Source organism: Gopherus flavomarginatus, chromosome 14, assembly GCF_025201925.1.
Source record: "Gopherus flavomarginatus isolate rGopFla2 chromosome 14, rGopFla2.mat.asm, whole genome shotgun sequence".
Classification (NCBI taxonomy): domain Eukaryota; kingdom Metazoa; phylum Chordata; order Testudines; family Testudinidae; genus Gopherus; species Gopherus flavomarginatus.
In genome coordinates this window covers 36,835,778-36,862,269 of record NC_066630.1, presented here as the reverse complement: position 1 = coordinate 36,862,269, position 26,492 = coordinate 36,835,778, and the positions used below count along the sequence as shown (strand labels likewise).

The window sequence follows — 26,492 nt, the reverse complement described above, 5'->3', positions numbered from 1 at the left end:
GGGGTTAATCTCCCGGCCGGCGGGCGGGAGGCTCATTGACTCGAGCTGCGGGCCCGGCTGGCTGGCTCCTGTCACTGGGTAACCGGGTCCCCGCCCCGCTGGTGCCTGCCCGAGGCCGGCGAGGGAGCGCCTGAGCCCGCGGCTGCAGGATCGGGGCCGCCCCCCCAGCGCCATGGCCGAGTTCCCAGCCAAAGTCCGCACCCAGACCAGCACCCCGGCGGGGGCGCACGGCCCGGCCCGCAGCGCGCTCCCCAACCTCGCCCTGGATCTCGGCTTCCTCCGCTCCTTCCTCGGGCTGCTCATGATGGTGGAGCTGGTGAGTACCCGGCACCGGGGGGGCTGGCAAGGGGGCTGCTCCCCCAGGAGGGGGGGCTCAGCTCTGACCCCCCCCCCCGCCAGACACAGGTACGAGGCACCTGGTGTGTGGGGCCAACCCCCCCTCATTCCCTGCAGCCCTTTGTGCGAACGCCCTGACCCCCCTCTCCAGCCCGACGTGTTGTGCAGGGAGCCGGGGCTGCAAACAGATCCCGCTCCCCGCCGGGCGGAAGAGACACCGTCTCTCTCAGCCCCCTCCCCGCCAGCAGCCTTGGTTTCGAGGGTGAAATTCACCAGAGAGCCTCTGCGCCTCCCCGGGGTAGGAGCGCAGCCGCTGCTGGGGGAGACACGCCTGAGCCTGGGACTGCTGCAGCCTTTGTGGCTTCCAGGGGGCACCCAACCACCAGGGTGTCACTTTATTCAGATTCTCCTTTTCTGGCCCCAACTCTTGACATTCCTAAAATGGGGCCATTTCTGCCCTAATTTCAAAACAAAGTTTGAACAAACGCCTAGAGGTGAGGGCACAAATTCCCAGCACTTCCCCGCACTGGAGAGTTTTACAGCTCCATGGCTGCATTAGGGAAATGTGCAAACTCAGTGGCCCCAAGTTACAGCAAGGTAAGTGCACAGGCTGGGCCAAAGTATTGTTTGTTTGTTAAATAGGTAATAGCTCGGTAGAGGGCAGCTTACTAAGGACATTTTTAAAGCTTGACAGAATTAGATGTGTAGTTTGACATGTAATGATGGGAGAAGATTCTATAAAAGTACGAATGGCTTGATTCCCCGATCATGGTGTGAATCCGGAGTAAGTCCAGTGAGGTCAGTGGCACTGCACTGTGGTAAAATCAAAGTGAGAACAGCTGAATGCCTTAGAAAAATTGTGGGCCTGATGCTGATCTAATTGGTGCTTGTTTTACACTAATGTAACTCCACTGACTTCAGCAAGTTACTGCTGGTTTACACCAGTTCAAGTGAAAACAGAACCAAGATTTCACTGCTCCAGGCCGGAGTTGCAACAGTGTAACAAAGGAAAACTTGGGCCCAGCATATTATCATTGTGTTACATAATGACCCAGTGTGCTGTGAACTGGTTATTTTCATGCACCACCTCTGGGTTGCATTTTGATTGTGAAGCATGAAAGGTTGTTTAGTCAATCAGGTCACTTGATTAACTAAAATTTACCACACATGGCTGGTTGCAAAGCAGTGGAACAGGTACCCTAGTAACACATTCTGCAACCCTCACCCTTTGGAGCGGAGGAGAGGTTAAGGGTAACAGCACCTCCAGCCAGACTTTCAGCTGTCTCCTGCTTCAAAGCACGCTTCAGTGTTCAGAGTCTCTCCATGAGCAGAGCAGTAGCCGGAATATGACGGTAGCTGGAGAACCTTGAAACAGAGAATTGCTCCGGTTGCCTTCCCATGGAAAATAGACACTGGAGTCTTTATAAAGTACCAGCCACTGTGACCAAATTAGAGACAAACATGAAGGACCCTTTTTTTAAAAGTGTGCTGTCTCATAATATGACAAAAGAGCTCGTTTGCACCCTACATCACCACCAAGTCACACGTACATTTTGTACTGAAAGATCAGCAGCCGGAAGAAAAGCACATCACGAGGAATAAGAGGTAAAGCTTTAAAGAGATTTCATGCTGATAATATTCACCTCCTATAATAATGAAGATGACTCTAAATGGCATAAGAAACTCCATTAAACAGGTACTAAATTACACTCGGTTCCTTGACAATCTGACATGGAGATAGATCAAGAAACACCTTTGGAAGATCTTTGTGAGAGGAAGTATGAGCGTCTCTTAATTTGAAAGAGGGCTGTAGTGTTTAGAGGTCACATCACACCCCCATTCAGTCTAATACCTCTGCCAGGTCCCCTTCCTCCCAGTCTTTCTACCCACTCAGATATGTGAATTGGTTCCCTTTCCTAGGATCTGGGAGCCTAGGACTCTTTAAACGCCAGTGGAAATTGTCAGGATAAAAACCCATCTATTAAAACGATTCCTTGGCCCTGTGACCACCTCAGATGATTTTATTACTTGCTCACTCATGGGGTCTATTCCATCATGCACCCCTCAACCCCAAATGGAACTAGATGAGTCACCTTTACTTTCCAGTTCCCTGGCACTAGCAGATGCTGCTGGTTTTTATTTTACTAAGCTGGACCCTAGACCATTCAGGGCTTGGAAGATCAAAACCAGCCCCTGGATCGGCACCCAGGAGTGAACAGGTAGCCAGTGTGGAATGCTGAGCGGATTATCAGTGTAACGAAGTATCCATGTATCCCTTCAACAGCAACTTGTGAATGCTCTTCCAAGGTAACACCAAATAGAGGGAGTGGCAATACACTAGTGAGGAGGGGTAGAGGCCAGGACTGCTGTGACAAGGTCCATCTACCAGAGGAGGGGCTGCAGATTCCTGGCCAACCTTAGATCATTCCTTGCCCATGCCTGGGAGTGTCTGAGCAATGATGGGCTGAGTAAGTGCCTTGGCTGTGGGCTGTATCGGAAACTTCAAGGCAATAGACTTCCAAGAGAGGGTGCAGGCTCAGCCTGCCCATGTTCCCTGCAGTGCTTGCCCCTGCCAATCAGTGTTGCTTCCATCCTGAGCAGACTGAGCTGCAGCCACTTTGCTCTCATCCTCACCCCCACTCTGGGGAAAAGAGCCTGCAGTGCTGGGATTCCGTGAAAAGGGACCCCCCGCTCCCTGTCCTCCCAGGGGCTGAATATACACATGGAACGGGACTGGGGACCGAGGGGAGGACAGTTCCCACCAGGTCCTCACAGAGAGGACAGTGCAAGCCCTTTGTAAGACCACTGCTCTCAGACCATGCTGGTGCCAGAGGGGAGGCAAGAAAATGACATGGTCCAGGGCATTGCAGGGTGCTGATAGACCTGAGATACCAAGCCCGGACTCCTTACCTGTACCCATAGCTAGGAGAGCCTCTCTCACAGTCAGCCATAGCCACACTGTCTGTGCCATAGCCCCATAAGAACAGCCAGCCTGGGTCAGGCCATCTAGCCCAGTCTCCTGTCTTCCGACAGTGGCCAAGGCCAGGTGCCCCAGAGGGAATGAACAGAACAGGGAATCCTCAAGTGATCCATCCCCTGTTGCTCATTCCCAGCTTCTGGCAAACAGAGGCTAGGGACATCATCCCTGCTCATCCTTGCTAATAGCCATTGATGGACCTGTCCTCCAGGAACTTATCTAGTTCTCTTTTTAACCCTCTTATGGTCTTGGCCTTCACAACATCCTGTGGCAAACAATTTCACAGGTTGTCCGTGTGTTGTGTGAAGAAATACTTCCTTTTGTTTGTTTTAAACCTGCTGCCTATCAATTTCATTTGATAACCCCTAATTCTTGTGTTATGAGGAGGAGTAAATAGCACTTCCTGATTTACTTTCTCCACATCAGCCATGATTTTATAGACCTCTATCCTCTTCCCCCATTAGTCGTCTCTTTTCCAAGCTGAAAAGTCCCAGTCTTATTAATCTCTCCTCATACGGAAGCCATTCATAAGAACATAAGAACGGCCGTACTGTGTCAGACCAAAGGTCCATCTAGCCCAGTATCCTGTTTTCCAACATCCTGTCTGCCATCCATCTCCACTGTTAAAGTCAGACTCAGGACTCACAATTTGTTAGACCACTCTGTTTTATTTAGAGGTGAAAGTAAGCCAATACACTGTGCTGGACCGCATCGGCTTCTGTGGCTGGGATTTGAAGGGCTCTGCAGGGAGACCCAAGCCCTTTAAATCCCAGCCTGAAGCTCTGGCAGCCGGGCTGGGGCTGGCATTTAAAAGGCTCCTCCGAGCTTCTCGCTGCGGCAGGGAGCCTGGAGGAACCCTTTAAATTCTGGCCCTGGCCCTCCACAGCGGCCGGGCCGGGCCAGGCAGCAAGGAACTCGGGCGGGCTGAGGCTGGCATTTAAAGGGCCTGGAGCTCCACGGTGGCTGGAGACTCGAGCCCTTTAGTTCGCCCCAGGGGCTACAAGCCACCTCTGCAGCTGGGAGCCCCCTGGGTGATTTAAAGGCCCTGGGACTCCTGCCTCTTCCGGATGAGGGACACACCCTCCAGGACTCCGGCCGTACCTGTAAGTCTGTGAGTTATTTTCACCCCTGGTTTTATTAGCAGAGCGCGCTACTTATACACCCAGATAATGTGAGTGCTCTCCAAGACCCACACTACCTTATTTATACAGATAAAAAGGGCGCGAACTTAACAAGAGGTCAAAGAAAGCCAAACTGACAAGTTTACCTGAGGCTAGACAGACATAGTTAATTTCCTTACTAACTTTTACCAATCTCCGGTTAATGTTTCACCATTAGCTTAAGTGGACTCATTGTTTATGCCTTAATGTTTCTTTGTCTGACACCTGTATTTCAACATTTTTTATTTCTGCTTAAAGGTACATACAGCATTTCTTTAATCCATTCTATTTTTACAATATAATTCATTCTACTTTCACACCACCCTCTGACAAACAGAGGCTTGGAACATCATTCCTTACCCATCTTGCTAATAGCCAAACACCTACTCATTTTTGTTGCCCTTTTCTGAACCTTTTCCAAGTCCAGTATATCTTTTTTGAGTTGGGGTGACCACACCTGCATGCAGTATTCAAGATGTGGGTGTACCATGGATTTATATAGAGGCAATAGGATATTTTCTACCTTCTCTATCCCTTCCCTAATGATTCCCAACATTGTTTCTTTGAGTGCCGCTGCACTTTGAGTGGATGGTTTCAGAGAACTATCCGCAATGACTCCGAGATCTCTTTCTTGAGTGGCACCAATGAAATCAGATTGTGAGGGGGTCTGGAATACAGAGCGAACTGGAGAAACAGGGCTGCTCAGGAACTTGTCAAACAGGAGGATTCCAGAGTGCTTTGCAGGCCCCAGACAAGAACTATTTACTCACCAACAAAATGCAACCACCTCTGCAGTGGAATATGGCAGCTGTGCAATAGCGTGCAGTAATTCTACACAATAGTTGAGGATAGGAAGTAAAGAAGCAGTAGTTATCCAATTGACAGGAGAAGGGCAATTTTAAGCAGGCAAAATGAAATTAGGTAAACTGGAAGTTGGCTAGGACTTCAATCAAATCTAGGTGTTTGTCATTAGCAGGGGCAGCTCCAGGCACCAGCATGCCAAGCGCGTGCTTGGGGTGGGAAGCCACTGGAGACACTGCCAGTCGCCATGAGGGCGGCAGGCAGGCTGCCTTCGGCGGCATGCCTGCAGAGGGTCCGCTGGTCCCGCGGCTTCAGCAGACCTCCCACAGGCTGCCGCCAAATTCACGGGACCGGGGACCTCCTGCAGGCAAGTTGCCAAAGGCAGCCTGCCTGCTGTGCTTGGGGCGGCAAAATGCCTAGAGCCACCCCTGGTCATTAGCCCCATTATAGTAACAAAAATGCCATGTGATCTTTAATCCGCACAAGCGGTCAGGGCCTCAGTCTTCTATCTCATTCACAAAACAGCCCCTTCAATGGCACACAGCTTTTCACACCAGTTAGGGGCATTGCTCCAGTGCTGCGTTAGAGGGGAAAAGATTTGCATCCCTAGTAACACCTTTCCCTAGTTTCCTTGTCAGCCTCCTATCAATCCACTCACCCAGCCCCATGCCGCTTAGTTTATGATCCCAGCCCACAGTGGAGGAGTGACCAGTGTAAGACACAAGCCCTTTAGCCAAGGAAAATGTTCAAGGGAGGCCCAACCAAAGCCAGAACCGAGATACACAGATTGTACTAAGCACCAACACCCCAAGCAGCACGTGAATAAGAAACAAAGGCCAGATCCTGCCCCAGTGAAGTCAGCGGGAGCATGACTGGGCCATAAGGACCATGAGGCTTAAATCTGGAGTATTTTATTTGTATTGTATCCATGGGGGATTTGTTCTCCTCCCTCTGATCTCAAAGTGAAGGTTGGTCAAAATCAGCAAGAAGGATCACACACAAACCATAGGTTACTCCTGGGTCTAATGTAAACCGTATAACAGCTCCCAGAAAACCTTAAGACCTGGAGGGAGCCTTCAGTAAATTGGAATCAAGTTTTGATTTTGTGATGAAATGCTGGTGCAGTTCAAACAATGGGAGCAGCAGGGAGAGAATCTCCCTAGGGCAGCAGTCCAGCACATATGGCGGATGCCCTGAATCTAGGTTTCCAGAAGCAGAAAGGGCCTGATTTTCTACTATGTCCACAGAATTGTGCATGCAAAAGTGTGCACGCAATGCCGGGCCTGATGTGTATGTGCAATCACAGAAACTGTGCATGCCAATGTTCAGTGCACATGCCCAGTCCTGGTGCTTCTCTGTTAAATCAGGTGCTTGCTTTGTGCCCAACTTCACCGCCATGTTTTCGAACATCAGGTCCCCAAACCATTTTTGGTGCCCACGGAACATCATCCTGTGCTGACATCACACTAGCACTGTGCCAAGAGGCTGCAACACAAAATGTGCCCATCTGGCATTGCGGGTTGGTCCTAGCGGCCAGCTTTTAAAAGGCAGCAGCCATAGGTAGGGGCCACAGTTCTGAGCCGTCATGAAGAAGGTAGGCTAGAGGTGAAGCTTACACGAACCACGACAACTGTTCTGTAGTGTCTCCTGCTTCCTGAACTCTTTGTAAGGGATTTTTTTCTAATGCATATTTTGCAATCACGAGTGTTGGAAATCGATGTGAAAAAAAGAAGGCATTGTCCAGACCGAAGCGAGAGCAGGGCCTTTGTACTCCAGAAGGACAATGACTTTTGTGTTCTGGTGTTTCTTTCTGGACAATAAGCAATGAAGACTTACGTAGAGTCCGTGGTGGTAAATCAAGGCCCCAGCCAGCTGCTTTCAAAGGATCATTCTCCTCTGTGTCAATGGATGTAGAGTCGTCCGTCAGACCCAGTGATCTCAGAACCAGAGACGAGTCTGAATCAGGACCCTGCTGGACCTAACGCAGGGAAAGTTCCCATCTGGATCCATACTGCACAGCTGACCCCTATCTCGGATATGGGCTGATCCAATATCCAGGATCCAAACGTGCGCGAACTTTGGGAATAGTCTGGTCCAAACTTTGTTGCTCAGGCCTGTCTCTGGAATGAATAATGCAGCTCCAGAATGATGTAATAGTCATTGACTTGAATAATAAACAGTGGATCATGCAATTAAATACTCAGCAAAGATGGAGCTGTGCAAAGGGATCTGGTGCAGCAAAATATCCCTGCTGGGCATTAGGATCCACCTGATTAAATCAGTCAACCTAAGTGAGAATGTTGAGCCTTCAAATGGTTTGATATTAGGGCCTGGTTTGTGCTGGATTCCATCTCTGAAAGCCAACCTCCTCCTTCCAGCCCAAGATAACACCTGCATGAACCATTTAACTCACAGCCCGGCACCTAGCATTGCTCTTTGGTTTGGCATAGCAGGGATTCTATGTAGGCCTTTAGCATCTTGCCTGGCACTCCCAGCTCCATGGAAATAATCTGCTCCTTCCAGCCATTCTTCGCTAGCTGGATCCGCTGCACTCATTAAGCCAGTCCTCCAAATGCAATGGACACATGACAAGTTCAGATCTTGTGTTCTCATGTGCAGTGGCCGGGAGGCCAGTACTGACCATGCGTTGATACCAAGGTCTGAATTTGGCTCAAAGTGCTTTGCCAGATTCTTCTTGGATGCCATGAACAATGCGAAGGGATGAAATTGTGAACAGGAAAATTTAGGCTGACTATTAGGCATAATGTCTGAACAAAGAGCCTCCCGAGGAAGAAATGGAAGCTCCTATTCATCTGGGACATTTAAGACCAAGTTGGACAAGGCTCTGGAACACAGAAAGTTAGGAACAATCCTGCACTGGCAGGGAGATGGATTGGAGGACCTTTTCCACCTCAAATTTTAGGGCCCAATCCTAAATACGGACTGCGTGAAAAGTTGAATAAGGATATCACAATTTGGCATTAGAAAGTTATTATATCATTCTTCTTGATTGTTCTCCAGCAGCGCCGAACCCTATCAAGATCAGAACACAATTGTGTTAGGCACTGTACAGTCACACAGTGAGCGAGACTTCCTGTCCCAAAGACCTAGACAAGTGGGGGGTGGGAAGGGGTTGCCCAAAGGTGCAAAGTGACTTGCCCAAAGTCACAGAGTAGGTCAGTGGCAGAGTCAGGAACAGAACCCAGGCCTCCCAATTCCAAGGCCAAGCGCCTACCCACTGAACAACCCTGCCTCAATGAGGGCCTCTTCATTCTAGGTGCTAAAAACATACTGGGTGAGCAAAGGCACTTCCGTTTGCCTCACCTCTGTTAGTTCTGAGATTGCACCAAGTGCCTGGCAGCAGCCCAGGCCTGGGTGGAGCATCTGATCACTTTCTGTGCAGTGAATGGCCTAATCAGCTGCTGCTTTATCAGTAGTTTGCTAGGCGCTGCCCCAGGCAAAGCAGGCGTTAAATCATCCTGAACTTTCTGGTGTGACTGGGGTGGGGTAATTACTGTGGGGAACCAGGGCTGTGAATGTCAGATAACAGAGAGGCAAGGTGGGTGACGTCATATCTTTTAGTGGACCAGCGTCTGGGGGTGGAAAAGATATGGCCTCACCCACCTTGTCTCTCATATCCTGGGACCCACGCTGCAGATAACACATTGTAAGTAGGTCAAAAGCCTCTTCCGAAGATCAGGTATAAGAACGTGCAGTGGGAAGGAAAGTTAATCCATTATTTTCTGACCGGGGGCAGGGAAACTAACCCTGCTATTGGTGAAGGCGTGTGGGGGGGATGGGAAAATGTGCCTTTAAGCACTGAGCCTGGGTGGAGCGTGTGTGTGTTATTAAATCAGCCGGAACAAACTCTCTGGGAGTTTGTCTATAAACACCTCCCAGCTGAGCCGGCCTGCAGCACCCAGGGCCCTTCCAGACCAGGGAGCTCACAAGATGCGTTTGTTCTCTGGTAACTGGCTGGCAGATGGGACTTGCAGGGTTCCTGAGCGTCCGGGGTACCAAACGAGAGGAAAACGTGCTGCAGAGGCTGAGGCTACGAGTCTGATAAGGCAGCAGGCCCCGCAGGGAGCCCATCCCCACGTGCACTGGGGTTTGTTGCTGAGGTCACATGGGGGGCTAAGGAGCATTGCTCCATGGAGGGGCAGCCTGGGCATGTGGGACTCCCTGAGGGTTCCCTGAGAGAAGGAAGTTCAGCTGGCGTCACCACCCGTCTCTCAGGCAAAGGAGAAGAATCAGTTGCCCTGACAAATCTGCCAGTGGGATGGGGCAGGTGCTGCACTGAGGGTTGCCAGTTTTGGTTGGACATATTCCTGAAGGTTTCATCACATGTGATCTTTAAAATTAATCTTTAATTCCTGGAGCCTCCCGGGCAATCCTAGAGGCTCGAGGACAATCCTGGAGGGTTGGTAACCCTAGCTGCCACCAGCGAGGCCTGGAGACAATGGTCAGGTTGGACGCCCGATAGCCCAACCACCACCTGGAGTGGAGAGCAGGGGATGTGCTGGAAATTCCACTGCTTTGCTTTGCGGCACCAGCTGCAAGATTAGCCTCTGGCTAGGAGGGGTCAGATAAGCTCCATTCCCACCTCTAGCTGCTGGAAGGGAGGAGAAGCTGCTTGTCCCTTCTTCCCCTCTCCCACCTCCTGGTCTCTGCTACGCAACATCTCCCTGAGAGTCTCCTGCAAGGAGGAGGGGGAGAAGAAAGCAGCCTCAGCCTCAGCTTTTTGGGTCCTCCGCCCTCAAAAATAGCACCAGTGTCTGCTGAGATGGGAGTGGGTGTGGATGCATGTGAACACATATGTAGGAGTGCCTGCCTGTTGTATGCACTTATGCACACATGCACATGTATGTGGACATGTATGTAGGAGCTGAGTGTGAGGATAAGCAACGAGCAGACAGCCTCTCCAGTCAGGCAGTGGGGCTTGGGAGCTCTCTCTCTTTAGAGAGCTGAAGAAAGGCACAGTGGAGACCCTGCAGAGACTGAACCAACTTGGACAAAGGAGCAGGAAACAGCCAGTGAGCTCCCAGGCTTCTCCAGGTGTAGAGGAGGGAGCAGGGGAAGACAATGGGCACTCCATCCCCAGAGAGGGCTCCTGTTTCCTGGCAGGTGAGGAGCGGAGTGAGCTGGCACAGGGATAACCATGGAAACTGCTGGGAACAGGCTGCAGGTCCCCAGGTAGAGAGTGGGGTGTTGCTCAGGCCAGAGCCCAGCAGGGCAATAAGGACAGAAATCGCTGGGGCTGACGCACGGAGATGCCCCCCAGTGACGAGGCAGATACTGGGGTGTGGCAAACTTCACTGCTGTAACAGAGTCGCAGGCCAGATGCAGATGCGAGGGGAGAGGATTCTTTAGGCAGACACTTAGCCGGAATATTCGGCATAACGTCTTAACAGCAAGCCCCCTCGGGAAGGCCAGAGCCGTCCTAAAGTTTCGGCGAGTTCAGATCTGCAGTTTGGGCTCATCTGTCAGGTCTCACAGCAAAGACCTCTAGTGCCTGATCTGGCATTGATCAATAGTGCAGAATAGCTCACCCTCAAGTTGGGGACTTACTGGGTCATTAGCTTATCAGTAGCATTTCCTTCAAACGCAGTCCTGCGATCTCTATTGGGCCCGCCCTTCTGAATGAAGGAATCCCATGTGCTTTACAGATGGTGCAAGTAAGAAATGCAGCTAGTTCTGGGGTGGAAACACAGCAGCTGTTCTAGTCAGTGACAGTGGGTTAAAGGAAGGAGAAGGGCTAAATAATCTCTCTGTGAAACAGCGGGGGTAGGGGAGAGCTGGAATTCAGGCAGCGGGAACTGGGATGACCAGATGTCCCAATGTTTGCTTGTTTGTCCCGCGTCCCGACCAATGTCAGGTCGGGACACTGGACAAACAAGCAAAGGCTCCGGAGCCCAGAAGGTCTCGCGCCCTCCCCCGCCCTGACTCTGCCCCTTCCTTCCCCCACTGGCTCCCTCCCCAAATCCCTGCCTCTTGCCAAGCACGCCATGCCCAGGAGACACAGGAGAGTGCAGGGCTGGGGTGGGTGTGAATCTGGCCTGGCCCCGAGCAGGCAGGAGTCGGGAGCAGTACCTGGAGGGACAGTAGGGGCGGCCTGCGGGGCCAGCCGGCGGCTGTTCTTCCCACTTGGGCAGCGGGACTCGGGAGCAGCCGCTGCTGCAGCTCCCACTGCCGCGGGGGGAGGAAGCGGCCAAGCACGTGGCGCCCAGGCCAGAATGCCCCGAGCCCGGGCTTGCTGCGGGGACCCACTGCGCACACTACTTCCAGCCCCTGGCCAGTCGCATCTGGGCTGGCTGCCCAGCTTGTGCAATCCCACTGCGGAGGCATTGGCAGCCCAGCCCCGTTCGTTCCCCTGCGGAACCCGAGCGGGATGGGGGGGCCGGGGCCTGCTGTCCCCGCTCCGGGGGTGCCCGCAGGATTGCACCAAGTGGGCAGCCAGCCCAGACGCGACTGGCCAGGGGCTGGGCGCAGCATGCGCGCTGCTGGGTCCCCGCAGCAGGCCCGGCCTCGGGGGGTTCGTGGGCGCCAGAGCCGCAGCCGCTGAGTGCCACGTGCTTGGCCACTTCCTCCCCCCGCAGCAGCAGGAGCTGCAGCAGCGGCTGCTCCCGAGTCCCACTGCTCAGCTGGGGAGAACAGCCGCTGCCTGGCCCCAGGGCCGCTCCTTACTCTCCCTCCTTGCCCGAATCCTGCCTGCTCGGGGCCAGGCCGGACTCACACTCACCCCAGCCCCGCACTCCCCTGCGTCTCCCAGGCCTCTCTCCAGCGTTTGCGGAGGGAGGAGGAATCGGGGGTGGAGGATTTTTTTTTTTTTTTTGCTCTGCCACCATTTTTTCCCCTCTGCCCCTGCCCCGCCCCCCGCGTCTATTTGACCTGGGTGATCTGGTCACCCTAGCGGGAACATCACTGATTTACTCACCCTGTGATGTAGCTAGGGCACATGATTGGCACCCCCAACTCTTGCCAAAAGCGTGCTGTGGGCCGCTTGTGCTCGCTGAAGATCCAGGACCTTGGTTTGGCATTTCCCCTGAAGACTGGTTGGTACGGAACCAATGCCCCAGCACGGTGGGGAATGCCCGCCAGCAGCAGTGCCCTGCCACCCCATGCTGGGGCACTGGTTCAGTCCTGGCTTAGAGGGAAGCATGCCATCGCTAGGGTGTTCTCCGCATGCCCCGGGAGGGCTCCTGGCCAAGTGCTGGGCTGGCACAACCCTGTTTTGTTTTACAAATGTGGAGTTTTAATTAAGAAATTGAGTTAAAAAAATCAACCAGAATTTCCTCTGTCAACACAAAGCCTGATTCTCCTGTCTCCTGCACTGGTGTAAACCGAGAGTAACTCTGCTGAAGCTGAATGGTGTAAACTGGTGTAAGAGAAGAGAATCAGGTCTCTAATTCTCTTACTACTTCGATGTGGACTGAGCTGCTCAGCAAGGCCAGAAAGCAAATGTCCAGAGTGACTCGCTTTCAGCCCTGCGAGCTGGGGTTGCTCACACTACAGAGGAGGCTGAGCAGGGCCGGCTCGAGGTTTTTTGCCGCCCTAAGCTCAGGTGGGGCTGGAAGTGATGTCACCTTTTCCCCAGTGCCTGCAGGGGCTTTATCCTTCCCCCACTCGGCCGCGTGGAGATACCCCGATATAAGGGGTGGCACAAGGCAGCGCAGCGCCAGCTCCCCGGCAGAACTCACCATCTCCTCCCCAGGTAGCAGCTGGGCCCTGGCAGCTCAGTATCCCGGGGCTGGGGCTCCCCGCTGCGGCTGGGGGCACAGCGCCTTCGCCCTGTCTAAGTGGCACAGCTCCGAGGGCGCAACTGCCCCGAATAAAAAGCAGGGCTGGAATGTGGCTCTGGAAATGTGCTGCTCCAAGCACCGTGCTTGCTTTGCTGGTGCCTAGAGCCAGTCCTGGGGCAGAGAGCAGAGGGAGTGAATACAAACTCACAGCGCTCAGAGGAAGGCAGTGTTCAGAGAGGCTGTGATCACTCTGCCCAACAGGCAGCAGCGCTCAGCTGTGTAGATTACGTGATGGAGGTCAAGGAGAGCTCGCCAAAGCATGGCAAAGGCAGATAAGTAAAAGCTATTGTTTGTGTTACAGTAATGCCTAGAGAATCCACTGTTTTTTGTTCTGTTTGTACAGCACCTCACACAATGGGCTCTTGGGCCATGATTAGGGCTCTTAGGCACTGTGGTAATACAAATCATAATAGTGCAAGGTGCTGTACATGCCCTGTCCCTGTCCCAAAAAGGTTGCCATCTAAATAAAAAAAAAGTGGAAGGGGAAACTGAGGCACAGAGCAGGGCTCTGACTCACCCAAGGTCCCTCAGCAGGTCGGTGGCAGAGGCAGGAAGAGACCCCAGGAAGTACAGCGACTGCTGACAGAATCATAACTCACTGGCAAGTAGATTCAAAATCTCCCATGAACACTTGGATCAGGCCCCTCAGAGAAACAGCTTGTCAGGCAGGTGTGTCTAGATTAAAAGCTAATGAAGAGCTCTTAATTGTGCATGGAAGGCTCCTCCTCTACAGCGTATGTTTTACTCACCCCTTCTTCAACCCAACCTTATATTCCCCCCTTCTGTTCCTCCTTCTTTATTATTCAGTAGGTGACAAGCGTGACTCATGTTTGACTGACTATTATAGCTCCTTTGTGTTCTACCTGCCTTGCATTGCTTCGTGACTATAGTTACTGAGGTCTCAAGAGTGTCATTTAAGCAAAAATGGGGCAAGGTGTTAGTTTAGCGTATAAAGCCCTAAATCAAACTGAGCCAAGTGACCGGGGGAAACCAGCTTCAGCTGAGCTCAGTGACAGGTCACAGGACAGGAGCAGAGCTGCTGCCTTCCCCCGAGATAGAAAAGCTCAGCTGGTGGGGAGGCAGGGCCTTTGGAATTCTCCCCCTGGGGCTGTACTGAAATCAAAGCAATTCTGAGCGCTCAGCACCCATAGACCTCAGCGTGGCCAAGCACTGCTAGCTCCATTTTACTGGAGGGAAACTGAGGCACAGAGAAGTGAAGCGACTGACTTGTTAGGGTCCCATTGAGTCAGTGGCAGAGATGGGAGAAGAACTCTAGTCTTCTGAGGCCTAGTCTGATGCCCTCACCACTAGACAACACTATCTCTCTACCCTGGGCACACTCTCCAGCCCCCCCACCCCCAGCCCACATCTGGCTTCCAACAGGCTGTTTGATTGTCATGGGCTTTGCTGTATGTATTGTTCATTCCTGCTCTGGTTACTCATCAAGGCAGGCTTGGGTCGAGTGCAGCCTGTAGTGACTATTACATGTACGGTGACCAGGCGTCTGGTTTCTGACCGGAGCACCACTGACTGGGCCATTCAAAGTCTGGTCAGCAGTGCTGCGGAGCTAAGGCAGGCTAGTTCCTACCTGCTCTGGCTCTGCGCTGTGCCCCAGAAGTGGCCAGCAGGTCCAGTTCCTAGGTGTGGGGTGGGGAGGGCCCCATGGGGCTCCATGCGCTGCCCCTGCCCTGAGCACCGGCTCCACACTCCCATTGGCTGCAGGGAGCTGCAGGGGCAGTGGCAGTGGGTGAGAGCAGCGCACAGAGCTGCCTGCTGTGCCTCTGCCTAGGAGCTGGACCTGCTGCTGGCTGCTTCCGGGCTACAGTGCGGACTCGGGACCTGATTCTGGTACATCTTTCCAAACACAGGATGGCAAAGGATCTGTAGGGACCTTGAGGGGGGAGGGGGGGCTGGCAAAGGAAAGCAGCCGCCATGAAGACAGAAGTTCTAGAAGGGAACCGGGCTGCAATAAGCGAAAGCTGCAGGAAAAGACAAAATGACAAATACAATGTTCCCAATGGTGTGATGGGAACACTGTCATGGGGCTGCAGCATCACTAGGTTTCTCCCAAGACATAACTACAGACAGGAGTGTTTCCTCAGCCAGCGGCACCCTCAGCCCCTCACCCAACCCCCAGCTTTCTGCCAAGGACCCACAATTCCGTCCCGTCTTCTGCATTTCTAACGCGCCTTTCACCGTGGCGTCTAGGCAGGAGACATCGCTGAGCTGAGATCTCCCGGCCCCTTCCTCATTTTATGCCAATTCCCAAGCAGAAAAAGTAGCACCAGTTTTAACTAAATTGACCTGAGAACCAGCTCTAGACAGACAGGTGTGGCCCCTGGCCATAGACACATTTAAGCCAGTTCACCCTTTGCTTATAAACAATGCAGATTCAGTCAGTAAATTACTGCCTGGCATAGGTAAGGTCTCAGCCCTCTCTGCCCGCAGGGGAATGATCCTGGCCTGCTCTCTTACTGTGGGGAGGCAGGGTGTGGGGAAGGCCATGTGAAGAGTGATTTGTTTGAGGGCTTGTCACGGAGTGCTCCGCTCACTGCTGGTCTGGCGCCTCCTCCTGGTCACTCAGGGGATTAGTTCTCAAGGCAGATGCCCCCTTCCGCTGTTTGCATGCCATCCCTCTGCTTCACCCTCTGGTCTGCAGCTCCTCTCTCACTCCAGGACCCTCAGCATCTCCTCCATAATTTAGCCCTCCAGCCAGGTCACTCGGTTTGCCCCCTTCCAGGGTACAGTCTGTCAGCGGTCCTAGGCAGTCTTCCCATTTGCTGCCTCGCCCTCGGTCGCTGGTAGAGGATACCGGGTCTGCCCTCTTCTCCGGGTTCCAGTCCAGGGACCCTCTGCTCACCGGTTCTGGGCTTTCCTCGCTCAGCCCTCACGGCCCCTTCTCTGCGCTGTGTCCTACACTCTGGTTCCTCTTCTCTCTCGGGGGTGCACCAGCTCCTCCAGACTAGCTCCCTGCAGTCCCCAAACACCCTCCCTCTTCCCAGGGAGCAACTGCCCTTTCTCAGCAGCCCTGTCTGGGGCCTGTTGCTGGCTTTATAAGCCCGGCTAGTCCTGCACAGGTGAGCCTCTCTCCAGCCAGCTACCTCTGGTCCAAAGCTCCCCTGTTTTCTGATTAGCCATGCAAGGACTGGGTGGGCCCAGTGGGTGGAGCTCACCCCACCACGGGGCCCTTTCCTTACACAGCCTGTGTTTTCATAGTCTTCCGAGCCTCCTTCCCCTCCTACCGAGCTCCACACCATTTACTGTGAAAACCTCTCGGACAAGCTCCTGCCTGCCTCCTGGCACTTCAGAGGGGATTTCTGCAGTGCCTTAGGCTCATCCTTCCCCTCCCGAGAACCGATGCACCTGTGTTTACACAGTGTGCTCAGGTAAGATATCCCCACTGCCCCAAGGAGCTTCCAAGCCAAGTCAGACAAGCCACACACACAAGACAGCAGGTCAAGGAGAAGGAGGAGGTGAGGATTCCTCATGCTGAGAGAAAAGCAGGATGGGAGATGGAGAAGACGCTGGTGTTAAGGAGGAATTTGGAGAAGGAGAGAGAGGGTTGTTGAGGGGAGAGGGACTGACTGTTCTAAGCCCTATGGGACGGTATGAAGCTGAGACTGGGGAAAAGAACCAGGATGGAGGCTTGGAGAGAACAGAGGGATTGAGAGGGGAAAATGAGAGCAGGTGGGGCATGATTACATGGGACCAGCTTGGTGAGGGTAGGTTGAGATCACTGGCTATGAAGTCAAGTATCAGAGGTGTAGCCGTGTTAGTCTGGATCTGTAAAAGCAGCAAAGAGACCTGTGGCACCTTATAGACTAACAGACGTTTTGGAGCATGAGCTTTTGTGGGTGACCTAGTCTGTCAGTGGTCCTAGGCAGTCTTCCCAGATGCAACTGACGAAGTGGGTATTCACCCACAAAAGCTCATGCTCCAAAACGTCTGTTAGTCTATAAGGTGCCACAGGACTCTTTGCTGCTTTGGCTATGAAGTGTTATGTCAATATCAGCTGTTATGACTAGTCATTATTCTGGTGAGTAACACTGATCAATAACAGGAGGGAATCTCAAGGTCACTGACAGAAAAACAAGCAAGGAGACCAACCCTACAGGGCTGGAGGGAACTCCTTTCATTAAAGCAGCCAGCCAATCCCTGCAGGTTTAAGTAATCACTGTCACTGTCTATAAATAGTTATGAGAAATCCAAGTGGGGAAGAGACCATGGGAAAGTGCCATGCCCATTACAGGGCTTGATTTCACACAGTGATCATGCCACCTACCTTCCCTGGGGTCAGATCAACCCAACCCAACGCACGTCACTGGAGAGTCCAGCCTCTCTAAAACAAGCCACAGGATTGACAACAGATTCCATCCCCCTGAAAGAAATGTTAACAGTAACCTGGAAAGGAGGAGAAATTGTGTTTTGTGCCATTTTAGCTTCATTGTGATATTTGAATAAGGGCTCAAATGGTTTTCTTTCATGCTTGATTTTTACATTAAATATTGAGGTCTTCCTGAAAAACTCTATGGACAACTTGTATGATTATATCACATCACAGTTACCAGGCAATTAAACCTGATTAATTGAGAGGGGAAGGGATTTACATGCAGACTGCTGAAAGCCATTTGTCTAGTTTGTTTTTTGTTAACACATCATTTAACTCAAATGCTTAAACAAACAGTTGGGAGAAAAGATCTCATTGTTAAAGAGTCAATATCCCCATCCCATCAAATAAACCAGATCTGAGGTCTCAAAAGAGTTTTCCAGCAAAGCCAGGGAAAGTGTAGGCTTGACACTCCAGATATATATTTACAAAGTTTAAGCAGGAAGCACTTTCAAACAATGAATGCTCATTAACTGAGGCTGGATCCTGCTCCCCTTCATATCAATGGCAAATCTCCCTGAAAGAAGAATTGTCAAGATTTCTTTGTTTCCCTTCCTATTAACCATTTTTTCCTTTCTGTTCCACAGGTGCTTGGCTTGCTGGTGTGGGCTCTCATTGCCAGTACATATTACCAACCCATTCCCGCATATGGCTGGGTGATGTTTGTAGCCATCTTTTTCTGGCTGGTAACAGTCATTCTGTTTGTGATGTATCTACTGCAGCTTCAGATGAAGCTCTACATGATCCCCTGGTCTGTTGTGGTAAGCCCCTGTAGCTGCAGATAAATGGTGTATTTCACAGGGGAAATCATTCCACATTAAATGTTTCATGGGGCTGACGATTAGATGTACCCTGTCAGAATCAATCTTAGAACATTTTCTGCATCCAACATACCTGTATCTCGTAACGTTATTTGATTTTAACTGGACCCATCAATTACTGAGACATTGCTTTTAAAAAGCCATATGAAAAGTGTCCCTCTAGCCCTTCACTAGAGAGATGGGAAGAGTTCTCCCATCTGTATAATTAATAATCCAGTTCCCCAAGAGGTGGTCACTAGGTTGATGGATGACTTCTTCTATCAATCTATGGCTGCCTACACTGAGGATCAGCTTAACTACCTCACTCACCATGTGGATTTTTCACACCCCTGAGCAACATAGCTGGGTTGACTTACATTTTGAGTATAAACATCCATGCACTCTAACTTGCATTGAAATTAACGTTAAATTCAGCTTCCTTCAAAGCACAATGGACTTCAGTGTCCTCTCCGGTGCCAGTTTCAAACTTGTGTAATGCCATTAATACAAAGCAGGTGCAGCTGCCCTGAAGTCACACCTGCTTTATATCACTGTATACCACTGAGGGGGATCCGGCACAAGGTTACCAAACAGGGGCTTGTGTGTATTAGAAAACATGCACAAGTTAATCAATTTAGTCACACCAATCCCACCTCTAATGGGGCTGCACGTACAAAGGTTTAAGTCACATGTGTAGCAGTTTAGCTTAAGCTAAACTCACATAAATGCATCGTTGTTAATGGTTTGTACTGGTGAAACTATAGCAATTGAATGACACCAGTGCAAATTTTCTAGTTTTAAACCAGGCCTAGGAAAGGATAAAATTTTGCAGGGAATAGACACATTTCACTAGACTTCTAAAAAGTCTTTTACAGTGGAAAGTAAAGGGCGCATTGTGATTGGTGAGGCTTCAATAAACATCAAATAACTCAGCTGGTTTTAATGAGATGGCTGTAAATTTACACCAGCGTTACTGTAGTTCTTTAAATTTTGGCCCAAACAGGCTGTGGATTAGGCCTCAGGGCAATATTAGGGATTAACCTTCAACCTCCGCATCCAGCTTTCATGTCAGGAATCTGGTAGGCGCTGGAACAATTTGTACAGTGGAGGGGGCTGACAGTCATTGATCCAAACTATAAACCCTGCATATGATGGAGACACCTTCAAGCCAGGGGGTGCAGGAACCCCCCGCCCCCCCCAGCAGCCCATGTCCCAGCACCTGTGGAATCTAGGCAAAAGCAACTCTTTGTGTTGCAACCCTCTTAGTTGTGGGAATTGATGGACTGTTCACGATCAAGGCAAATATACCAGTGGAACTAGACCACTGTAGAGACCAGCGTGGAGGCACAGACGGTGCCCTGACAGAGGAGGGGCCTGACTCCACTTTTTATATGTCTGGACGGGCTTTTAAAACAAAGGCAGTAAACCACTAACAGCTCGCGTCTACATTCTTGGCATCATGAAAACGCCCTGGAATTGGAGTGGGAGTGTTGATGATGCAAGGAATGCAGGATTGGGTCCCAGAATTAACAAAGGCAAAATAACACGTCCTTGCAATAGTTAAAAAAAGGGGCTTCAGAACCCGGGAGTGAATTGGATTGGCCCATATCAGCAAGTGCTCCTCTCTGTAGAACGCCAGGCGGGGTCCCTGGGCAGTGCCAAGGGGTTTTATGTCCAGTACTATTCTGTCTCTTTAACAACCCTCCCATTGTAGTGCACCCATTCCATAAGCGAAGTGGGAAAGATACGCTGTCCTGTTAATTACCTGCATAGGCGCTGCTTACTCCACAGTGGTTCTGTTAGTACCAGTGATGCAGAGTCTTCGTCACGTTTGCCAACCTCATGCACAAATTCTCTGTTTAATTTTCTTCTGTCCGTGTCACTGAGTCATGGGGCTTTTAAGAACCCCCCCAAAGTTGCAGTATGTCTATGGGATTCCACAGATCACACTGCAGAAGTCCAGACGCAATTATAAATATCACTTTAACCCTACAGCCAGATTTTTCAAACACTTTCAGCATGATTTAGTGCAGGGATTCTCAACCCTTTTCTTTCTGAGGCCCCTCCAACATGCTATAAAAACTCCATGGCCTGCCTGTGCCACAACAATGGTTTCTCTGCATATAAAAGCCAGGGCCTGCATTGGGGGGTAGCAAGCAGGGCAGTTGCCCAGGGCCCACCCCACAGGGAGCCCCGTGAAGCTAAGCTGCTCAGGTTTTGGCTTCAGATCCAGGTGGCGGCGCTCGGGGTGGCATGGCTTTGGCTTTCTGCCCTGGACCCAGTGAGTCTAATGCCGGCCCTGCTTGGTGGACCCCCTGAAACCTGCTCTTGGCTCTCCAGCTGCCCTGGTTGAGAACTGCAAATGTAGTGCATGCTTTATTTGCTATTGCAAATCAGCAGGGTGAGCACAAGTGTGGGATGCATTTGCATAACCTGAGTGTGCATACAACCAACCTGACACCTTTTGTTCAAAAAAAATAGCACGCTTCAGCTATTTGTGTCATCAGGAGAACATCTACTGCATATTCTATGGACCTACTCAAAACGTCATGCTTCGTCCTCACCCTTTCAAAGGGAAAGGCAGCATATGCAGGATGTTTCTGGTATGGCCATCAAAGTGAACCAGTTAGCAGGGCTCACTTTTAAGGGGTGTTAATTAAAGTCGTAAAAGCAGCAAAGAATCCTGTGACACCTTATAGACTAACAGACATTTTGGAGCATGAGCTTTCGTGGGTGAATACCCACTTCGTCAGATGCATGTAGTGGAAATTTCCAGGGGCAGGTATCTATATGCAGGCAAGCTAGAGATAATGAGGTAGTTCAATCAGGGAGGATGAGGCCCTGTTCTAGCAGTTGAGGTGTGAAAACCTAGGGAGGAGAAACTGGTTTCGTAGTTGGCAAACCATTCACAGTCTTTGTTTAATCCTGAGCTGATGGTGTCAAATTTGCAGATGAACTGGAACTCAGCAGTTTCTCTTTGAAGTCTGGTCCTGAAGTTTTTTTTGCTGCAGGATGGCCACCTTAAGGTCTGCTATAGTGTGGCCAGGGAGATTGAAGTGTTCTCCTACAGGTTTTTGTATATTGCCATCACAATAGGAGACTCCCAAGGGCTTTTTACTTAGCAATTATTCCCATTTCTAGCATGCTCTCAACCTCCTCCTGTATTAGTTTCTACATTTCCCCCTTGGCCCCGTGGTTGAACGGAGTGCACAATCTTGTTAGTTAAACAAGTTTGAAACATGAGAGACTGATTCAGAAAGATTTGGAGAGCCTGGATTGACATCTGGTCCCTCTTAGTCCCAAGAGTGAACAACCCCCAAAACAAAGATTAAGTCGTAGGCATCCAACCGTGCTATAACACAATGCTCCTTGCGCTGGGCCTGGGCTTTCTGATACCATTTGCAAATTTACAGGAGAGAGAGATGGGGAAAGCAGGTCTTGCCTGTCTGCATGAGAATGGGTTTGTCCAACCAGAGATCTTTGCTAAACTCCTCTCTGCCAGGGGGTACTGCTAGGGGTGGACCCCGATGTATTAATATTTGTGTGTGTGTGTGTCTCACATTTTCAGAAGGCACCAGTCATTTTGGGTGCCCCATTTGAGACATCTGAAAGGGGCCTGGTTTTCAGACACGTCTGAGCAAATCAGAGTGACAGATAAACAAGTAACAGGAAGAAAAGGAAACAGATTGGTCCCTTTGTCATAAAACAGCCCTTTCTTTCCCTAGTTAGTGATATTCAATGCGGCTGCGACTGTCCTGTACGTGACTGCGTTTATTACGTGCTCCGCCGCTGTTCAGTCTCAAAGCTGGCTGCCTGGAGACTACGATAAAAGAGCAGCTGCATCAGTAAGTATCCAATGCGGCCTTGCTTTCCCTGTGTCTCTCTGCCCTGGGACCCTTCTGGACTGGGCTGTGTTCACCTAGGCCTTGTCCATGCTACACAATTAAGTCGTCCTACATTAGGGTCGACTTGCAGCCACCGCAGTAATTACTGTGTTTTTTCATGTCCACCCTGCCCTCCTTCGTGGGTGGAGCGCATCACACCGACTGAACAGGGGCATTATGGGGGAGCTCCCACCCGGAACCCCGACTGCCCGGTGCTGGGGACACTGCAACGCCCTAACTACATTGACCTAAGCGCTAGGTGTCCCTAGCTTCTGTTTGCTAGAAGCTGGGAATGGGCAACAGGGGATGGATCACTCGATGATTCTGTTCTGTTCATTCCCTCTGGGGCACCTGGCCCTGGCCACTGTCGGAAGACAGGATACTGGGCTAGATGGACCCTTGGTCTGACCCAGTAGGGCCATTCATCTGTACACCTCTCGTGGAGGTGGAGTCATTAGGTCCGTGTAGGGTGTGACTGACATCGGCAGGAACGACGCTGATATGCAGACACAGAGTTAGATGGACGTGAGCTGCCGTTCGTAGACCCAACTCTGGCCCTAGAGACCAAATGACTTTTACCTGCCCGAGATCCAAACCAAGCAGGAAAAAGAAGCGAGCCTTTTAGGAAGATGAGTGACAGTGACCCAGCTGGACAGCACTGTTGGTTCAGCGAAGTGTTACCTGGCTGGTGCGTTCCCTCCACAGTCTGGTGCCAGCACGCTCGGCTCTCCGGTGAGAGGCTGTTTTCAAGGTACAGGAGAGCAGACAGTGTAAAATCCCCTCTCGACAAGCTAGGGAAACTGCAAGCACTTTTCTAGCAAGACCTGCTTCCTCAGAGCGATTTTAGTGTCAACACAGGGTCTGTGCAGTGCGGGTGGGGACATGAGGCCCCACCCATGCTGCTGGTGTCACCAGTGAGTTAATGAACCCCGTGAAACCTTTAGTTCCATTTTAGTGGGGTCTCAGAATCAGCTCAAAGAACAACGGCTTTCAGTTTCCCCCGAGCACACAGGGATGACCCTTTATTCCAGCTCTGCAGCATCTCCTCCTGCTGGCCAATCCTCTACTCTGCTGGCAAAACAGCTCCCTCCTACTGCACTATTCCCCACCCACTCCCCTGCAAAATGCCAGCCTTCTTGCTCTGTCCAATTCTCCCAGGGCTGTCTCTGTGCTGTCCTGCATTCTGCTGCCTACCCACAGCCCGCTCTCCCCAGGCTGATACACCAGGTTACTAGCCTCTCCTGCAAATTCCTGCTCAAGCCCAACTTCTGCTGTGATGCCTACAAGAAATCAGTCGGCTAATATTGGTTCACTAGGAGAGCAGCTGGGGAAGAGTTCATGCAAAAACTATAATAAAATAAATCCAAACGAGGCCATCCCACTCCCCACTCGTGCTGCAATGGGTTTTCCTTTCCCCCACGCTTCCTCTGTTGTCTTAAAGACTAAGCTCTTCAGGGCAATGAGCAGGTTGTCTCATGGGCTTGGACCATGCCTAGCTCACTAGGCAGGTGCTACAGCTCCATAACTAATAATGAGACATGCCTGCCAGGCCCTTGCCTCTTTGGCTGGGTTACCCAGCTGCAGCCGTGCAGTGCATCTGGCCTCTCGCTCCTCTGAGTCCTCCTGCATCCAGCTCTCCTCTCCCAAGGCTCAGCCTCACGTCCTCTTGCTTCTGCCACAGCTGTCACTTTCTGCTGCCCCGTTTTACTCTTGGAAAATAACGGGTTGCTCAGCATGCGGGGCCAAAACGTGATCGAAAATCATGCTGCAGCCTAAGAGCCTAGGCAACACTATTGTCTAGCTTACGTCCCCACCTTGGGAACCATCCTCCTCCTAACTCCGACAGGTTTCGTGGCCATGGCCAGCCAAACGCTGGTAGAACCCTGCTTGGCCATCGTGCATGAGATTATTAAAGGCTTTAAACCACTTTGTTATAGCTGGTTAGGTGGGCATCCTGATGGACTCTTCCGAAGGGCCTTTCAGCCCCACCCAACCAGAAATCTCAGCTCCGGGAATGGCCATTTCTCAAGGGGTCTCACTTGTGTTTGAGAACTTTGGCCCAGACTCTGACAGGTATTTAGGTGCCTAATTCTCATTGATGGGCCCTTTGTGGATCTGGTATCAAAATAAGCAGCTTTCAGTCACGCTGAGTGGCTCCTGTGCCACGCATGTAGACGGTACCACTAGATGAAGTCTGGTAGAGGGACACAGGTTCCTGCTCTTTGAAAGGATCTTTGCATTGTAAAATTCTTCGCATGTTTAAACTAGATGGTATCCCTGCATTTTACGGATAGGAATAGATGGAGCCCCACCGACTCCTTTAGGTGACATATTGAAACACGCGATCCTCCTTTCACAGCAGGGGGGAAGTTGACACAGTGCTAAGTAACTTGCCTGGGCTCCTACAGTGGGTCAGAGGCAGGAATAGGACCCATTGATAGAGCCCATCCCTGCCTTTTGTGCTGAGGCAAGAAGCCTGTCTGGATTTGCCCTAAACCAAGCATCCATCAGACCAGGCATTTATGGGGCAGCTGCTCCTCTGCTAGAATCCATGGCACTCACTTCGCTAAACCCTGTGCTGGGCAGCGTTAGCATCAAGCGTTAATAATACTCGGCTGCAGAGAAACTAACCGAGCTTTGTCATGTTGCTCTCTTTCAGTTCTTTGCCTGCGTTGTGATGATAGCCTATGGGGCGAGCACTTTCTTCAGCTTCCAGGCATGGAAAGGACTTGGCAGCAATGCAGCAACCAGTCAAGTGACTGACTGACTACCCCTAAGGACTGAGTCTCTTGAAGGCAGTTTACAGTTGATGGGGTAGGGGTGGGAGGGCTCACTGGATTTGCACTGAGCGAGGGAGCCTATCATCACTAGGCTTCTCATTCAGGTCGACCGGGGTCAGGAGTGGCTGAAAGTCATGACTGGTCAATAGTTGTTTGGTGGCCTACGTGAGGGCTGACATGGTCTTTTAATGCAGCTTACAGTGGATAAGTGTCCACGGCCCAAAACCCACCACAACTGGCATCCCTGTGTGGTGAAAGACTGACTTGGGAGACTGAAGTCCCTGGAATTGGTCTCTTCATGTCAAAGTAGCTTCGGGCTGGGGTCCTCAACCTTCTTGCTGAGCCCTCCCCCGCCTTCCCCCCAACATGCTATAAAAAGTCCATGGCCCACCAATGTCCCAACAACTGTTTTTCTGCATATAAAAGCCAGGGCTGGCGTTAGGGGGGTAGCAAGCAGGGAAGTTGCCCAGGGCGCCGTGCCACAGGGGCCCCACAAAGCGAAGCTGCTCAGGTTTCGGTTTCAGCCCCGGGTGGCAGGGCTCAGGGCCCCAGGCTTCAGCCCTTCACAGCAGGGCTTTGGCTTTCTGCCCCGGATCCCAGTGAGTCTAACATTGGCCCTGTTTGGCAAAGCGCTTAAAATCTGCTCACAGCCCCCCAGGGGGCTCCGGACCCCTGGCTGAGAACCACTGGCTTACGGGAAGTGTATCCATGGCCTCCCTAGGGTGCAGCAGTTCTGCCATCCAGAAGACTTCAGTCACCCAGGCCGGCCAATCCAGCACATTTCACTGGCACTAAATTCCCTGAAAAACAAACCAAGACTCCTCCCCCAGCCACTTGCAGCTCTACTGTAAATAATGTAAAATTAACTCTTCGGTCGGAGCAAGGGTGGAGTTGTGGGAATGGAAATTAGGCAATGGTACGAGATTGCAACCGTTATTTTATCGATTTCTAAAATTTGAAGTACAAATTGTATATTATAAATAAAGATCTTTCTAAACCCAACAGCTGATCAAGGAAGTTTTTAGTAGAAACTTGCTTCCCTCCTGAAAAAACCACTGTAAGGTAAAACTTTGTGCCAAATGGAAAGCAGAGAGATTAACTTGCATAGTATTGTAGTACTCACCATGAGTAAGGGCATCTTAGCGTTGAAGGCCAGAGGAGCCCACTAGATCATCTTGTTGACCTCCTGTATATTGCAGGCCACCAAGACCACCCCACACCCACAGAATCTGGTCCCAAGTGTATGGCTATCAAATGCATTGGGTTTGCCCAACGCTGCTTTAATATTTAGAGTTAAGTCACAGGTTTGTCATGCTTCCTACCTTAGACAGAGACGGTGAAAGCCTGGCCCCACTAAAGTCAGTGGGAGTTTTGCCACGGATATCAATATTTTGGGTGAAATCTGGTCCCATGGAACTGGGGAGAAGATTCAAATCATTAAGCCGCACCCCCTTAGCTGGAGGTGATCTCCAAAAAAGGTAACATTGTGGGTGATCTGGCAATGAAGACATGAGACCAGAGCTCCAGTTGGGGAAACTGCAGAAGTTCCATTGACTTAAATGGAGTTA

General features: G+C 51.2%; 1 protein-coding gene across 2 annotated transcripts; it reads left to right on the top strand.

Annotated features, from left to right (window-relative positions):
• Positions 1-25,926, top strand: PLLP (plasmolipin). 2 transcript variants are annotated; one of them, XM_050923320.1, is made up of 4 exons: positions 1-316; positions 18,048-18,221; positions 21,986-22,105; positions 24,804-25,926. In XM_050923320.1, the coding sequence occupies exons 1-4, from the start codon at positions 173-175 to the stop codon at positions 24,909-24,911; spliced, it is 546 nt and encodes a 181-aa protein (XP_050779277.1). In that variant the 5' UTR covers positions 1-172; the 3' UTR covers positions 24,912-25,926. The 2 variants fall into 2 exon arrangements, with proteins under 2 accessions (XP_050779277.1, XP_050779278.1); XM_050923321.1 differs by lacking the exon at positions 1-316 and adding an exon at positions 868-933.
• Positions 25,927-26,492: the final 566 nt, after the last annotated feature.

What these genes read in the sequence shown, in the direction of transcription:
- PLLP (XM_050923320.1), top strand. Translation starts at nt 173, where the DNA reads ATGGCCGAGTTCCCAGCCAAAGTCCGCACCCAGACCAGCACCCCGGCG. An exon ending in TGATCCCCTGGTCTGTTGTG is followed by an intron (nt 18,222 to 21,985) that starts GTAAGCCCCTGT and finishes TTCTTTCCCTAG; the next exon opens with TTAGTGATATTCAATGCGGC. An exon ending in ATAAAAGAGCAGCTGCATCA is followed by an intron (nt 22,106 to 24,803) that starts GTAAGTATCCAA and finishes GCTCTCTTTCAG; the next exon opens with TTCTTTGCCTGCGTTGTGAT.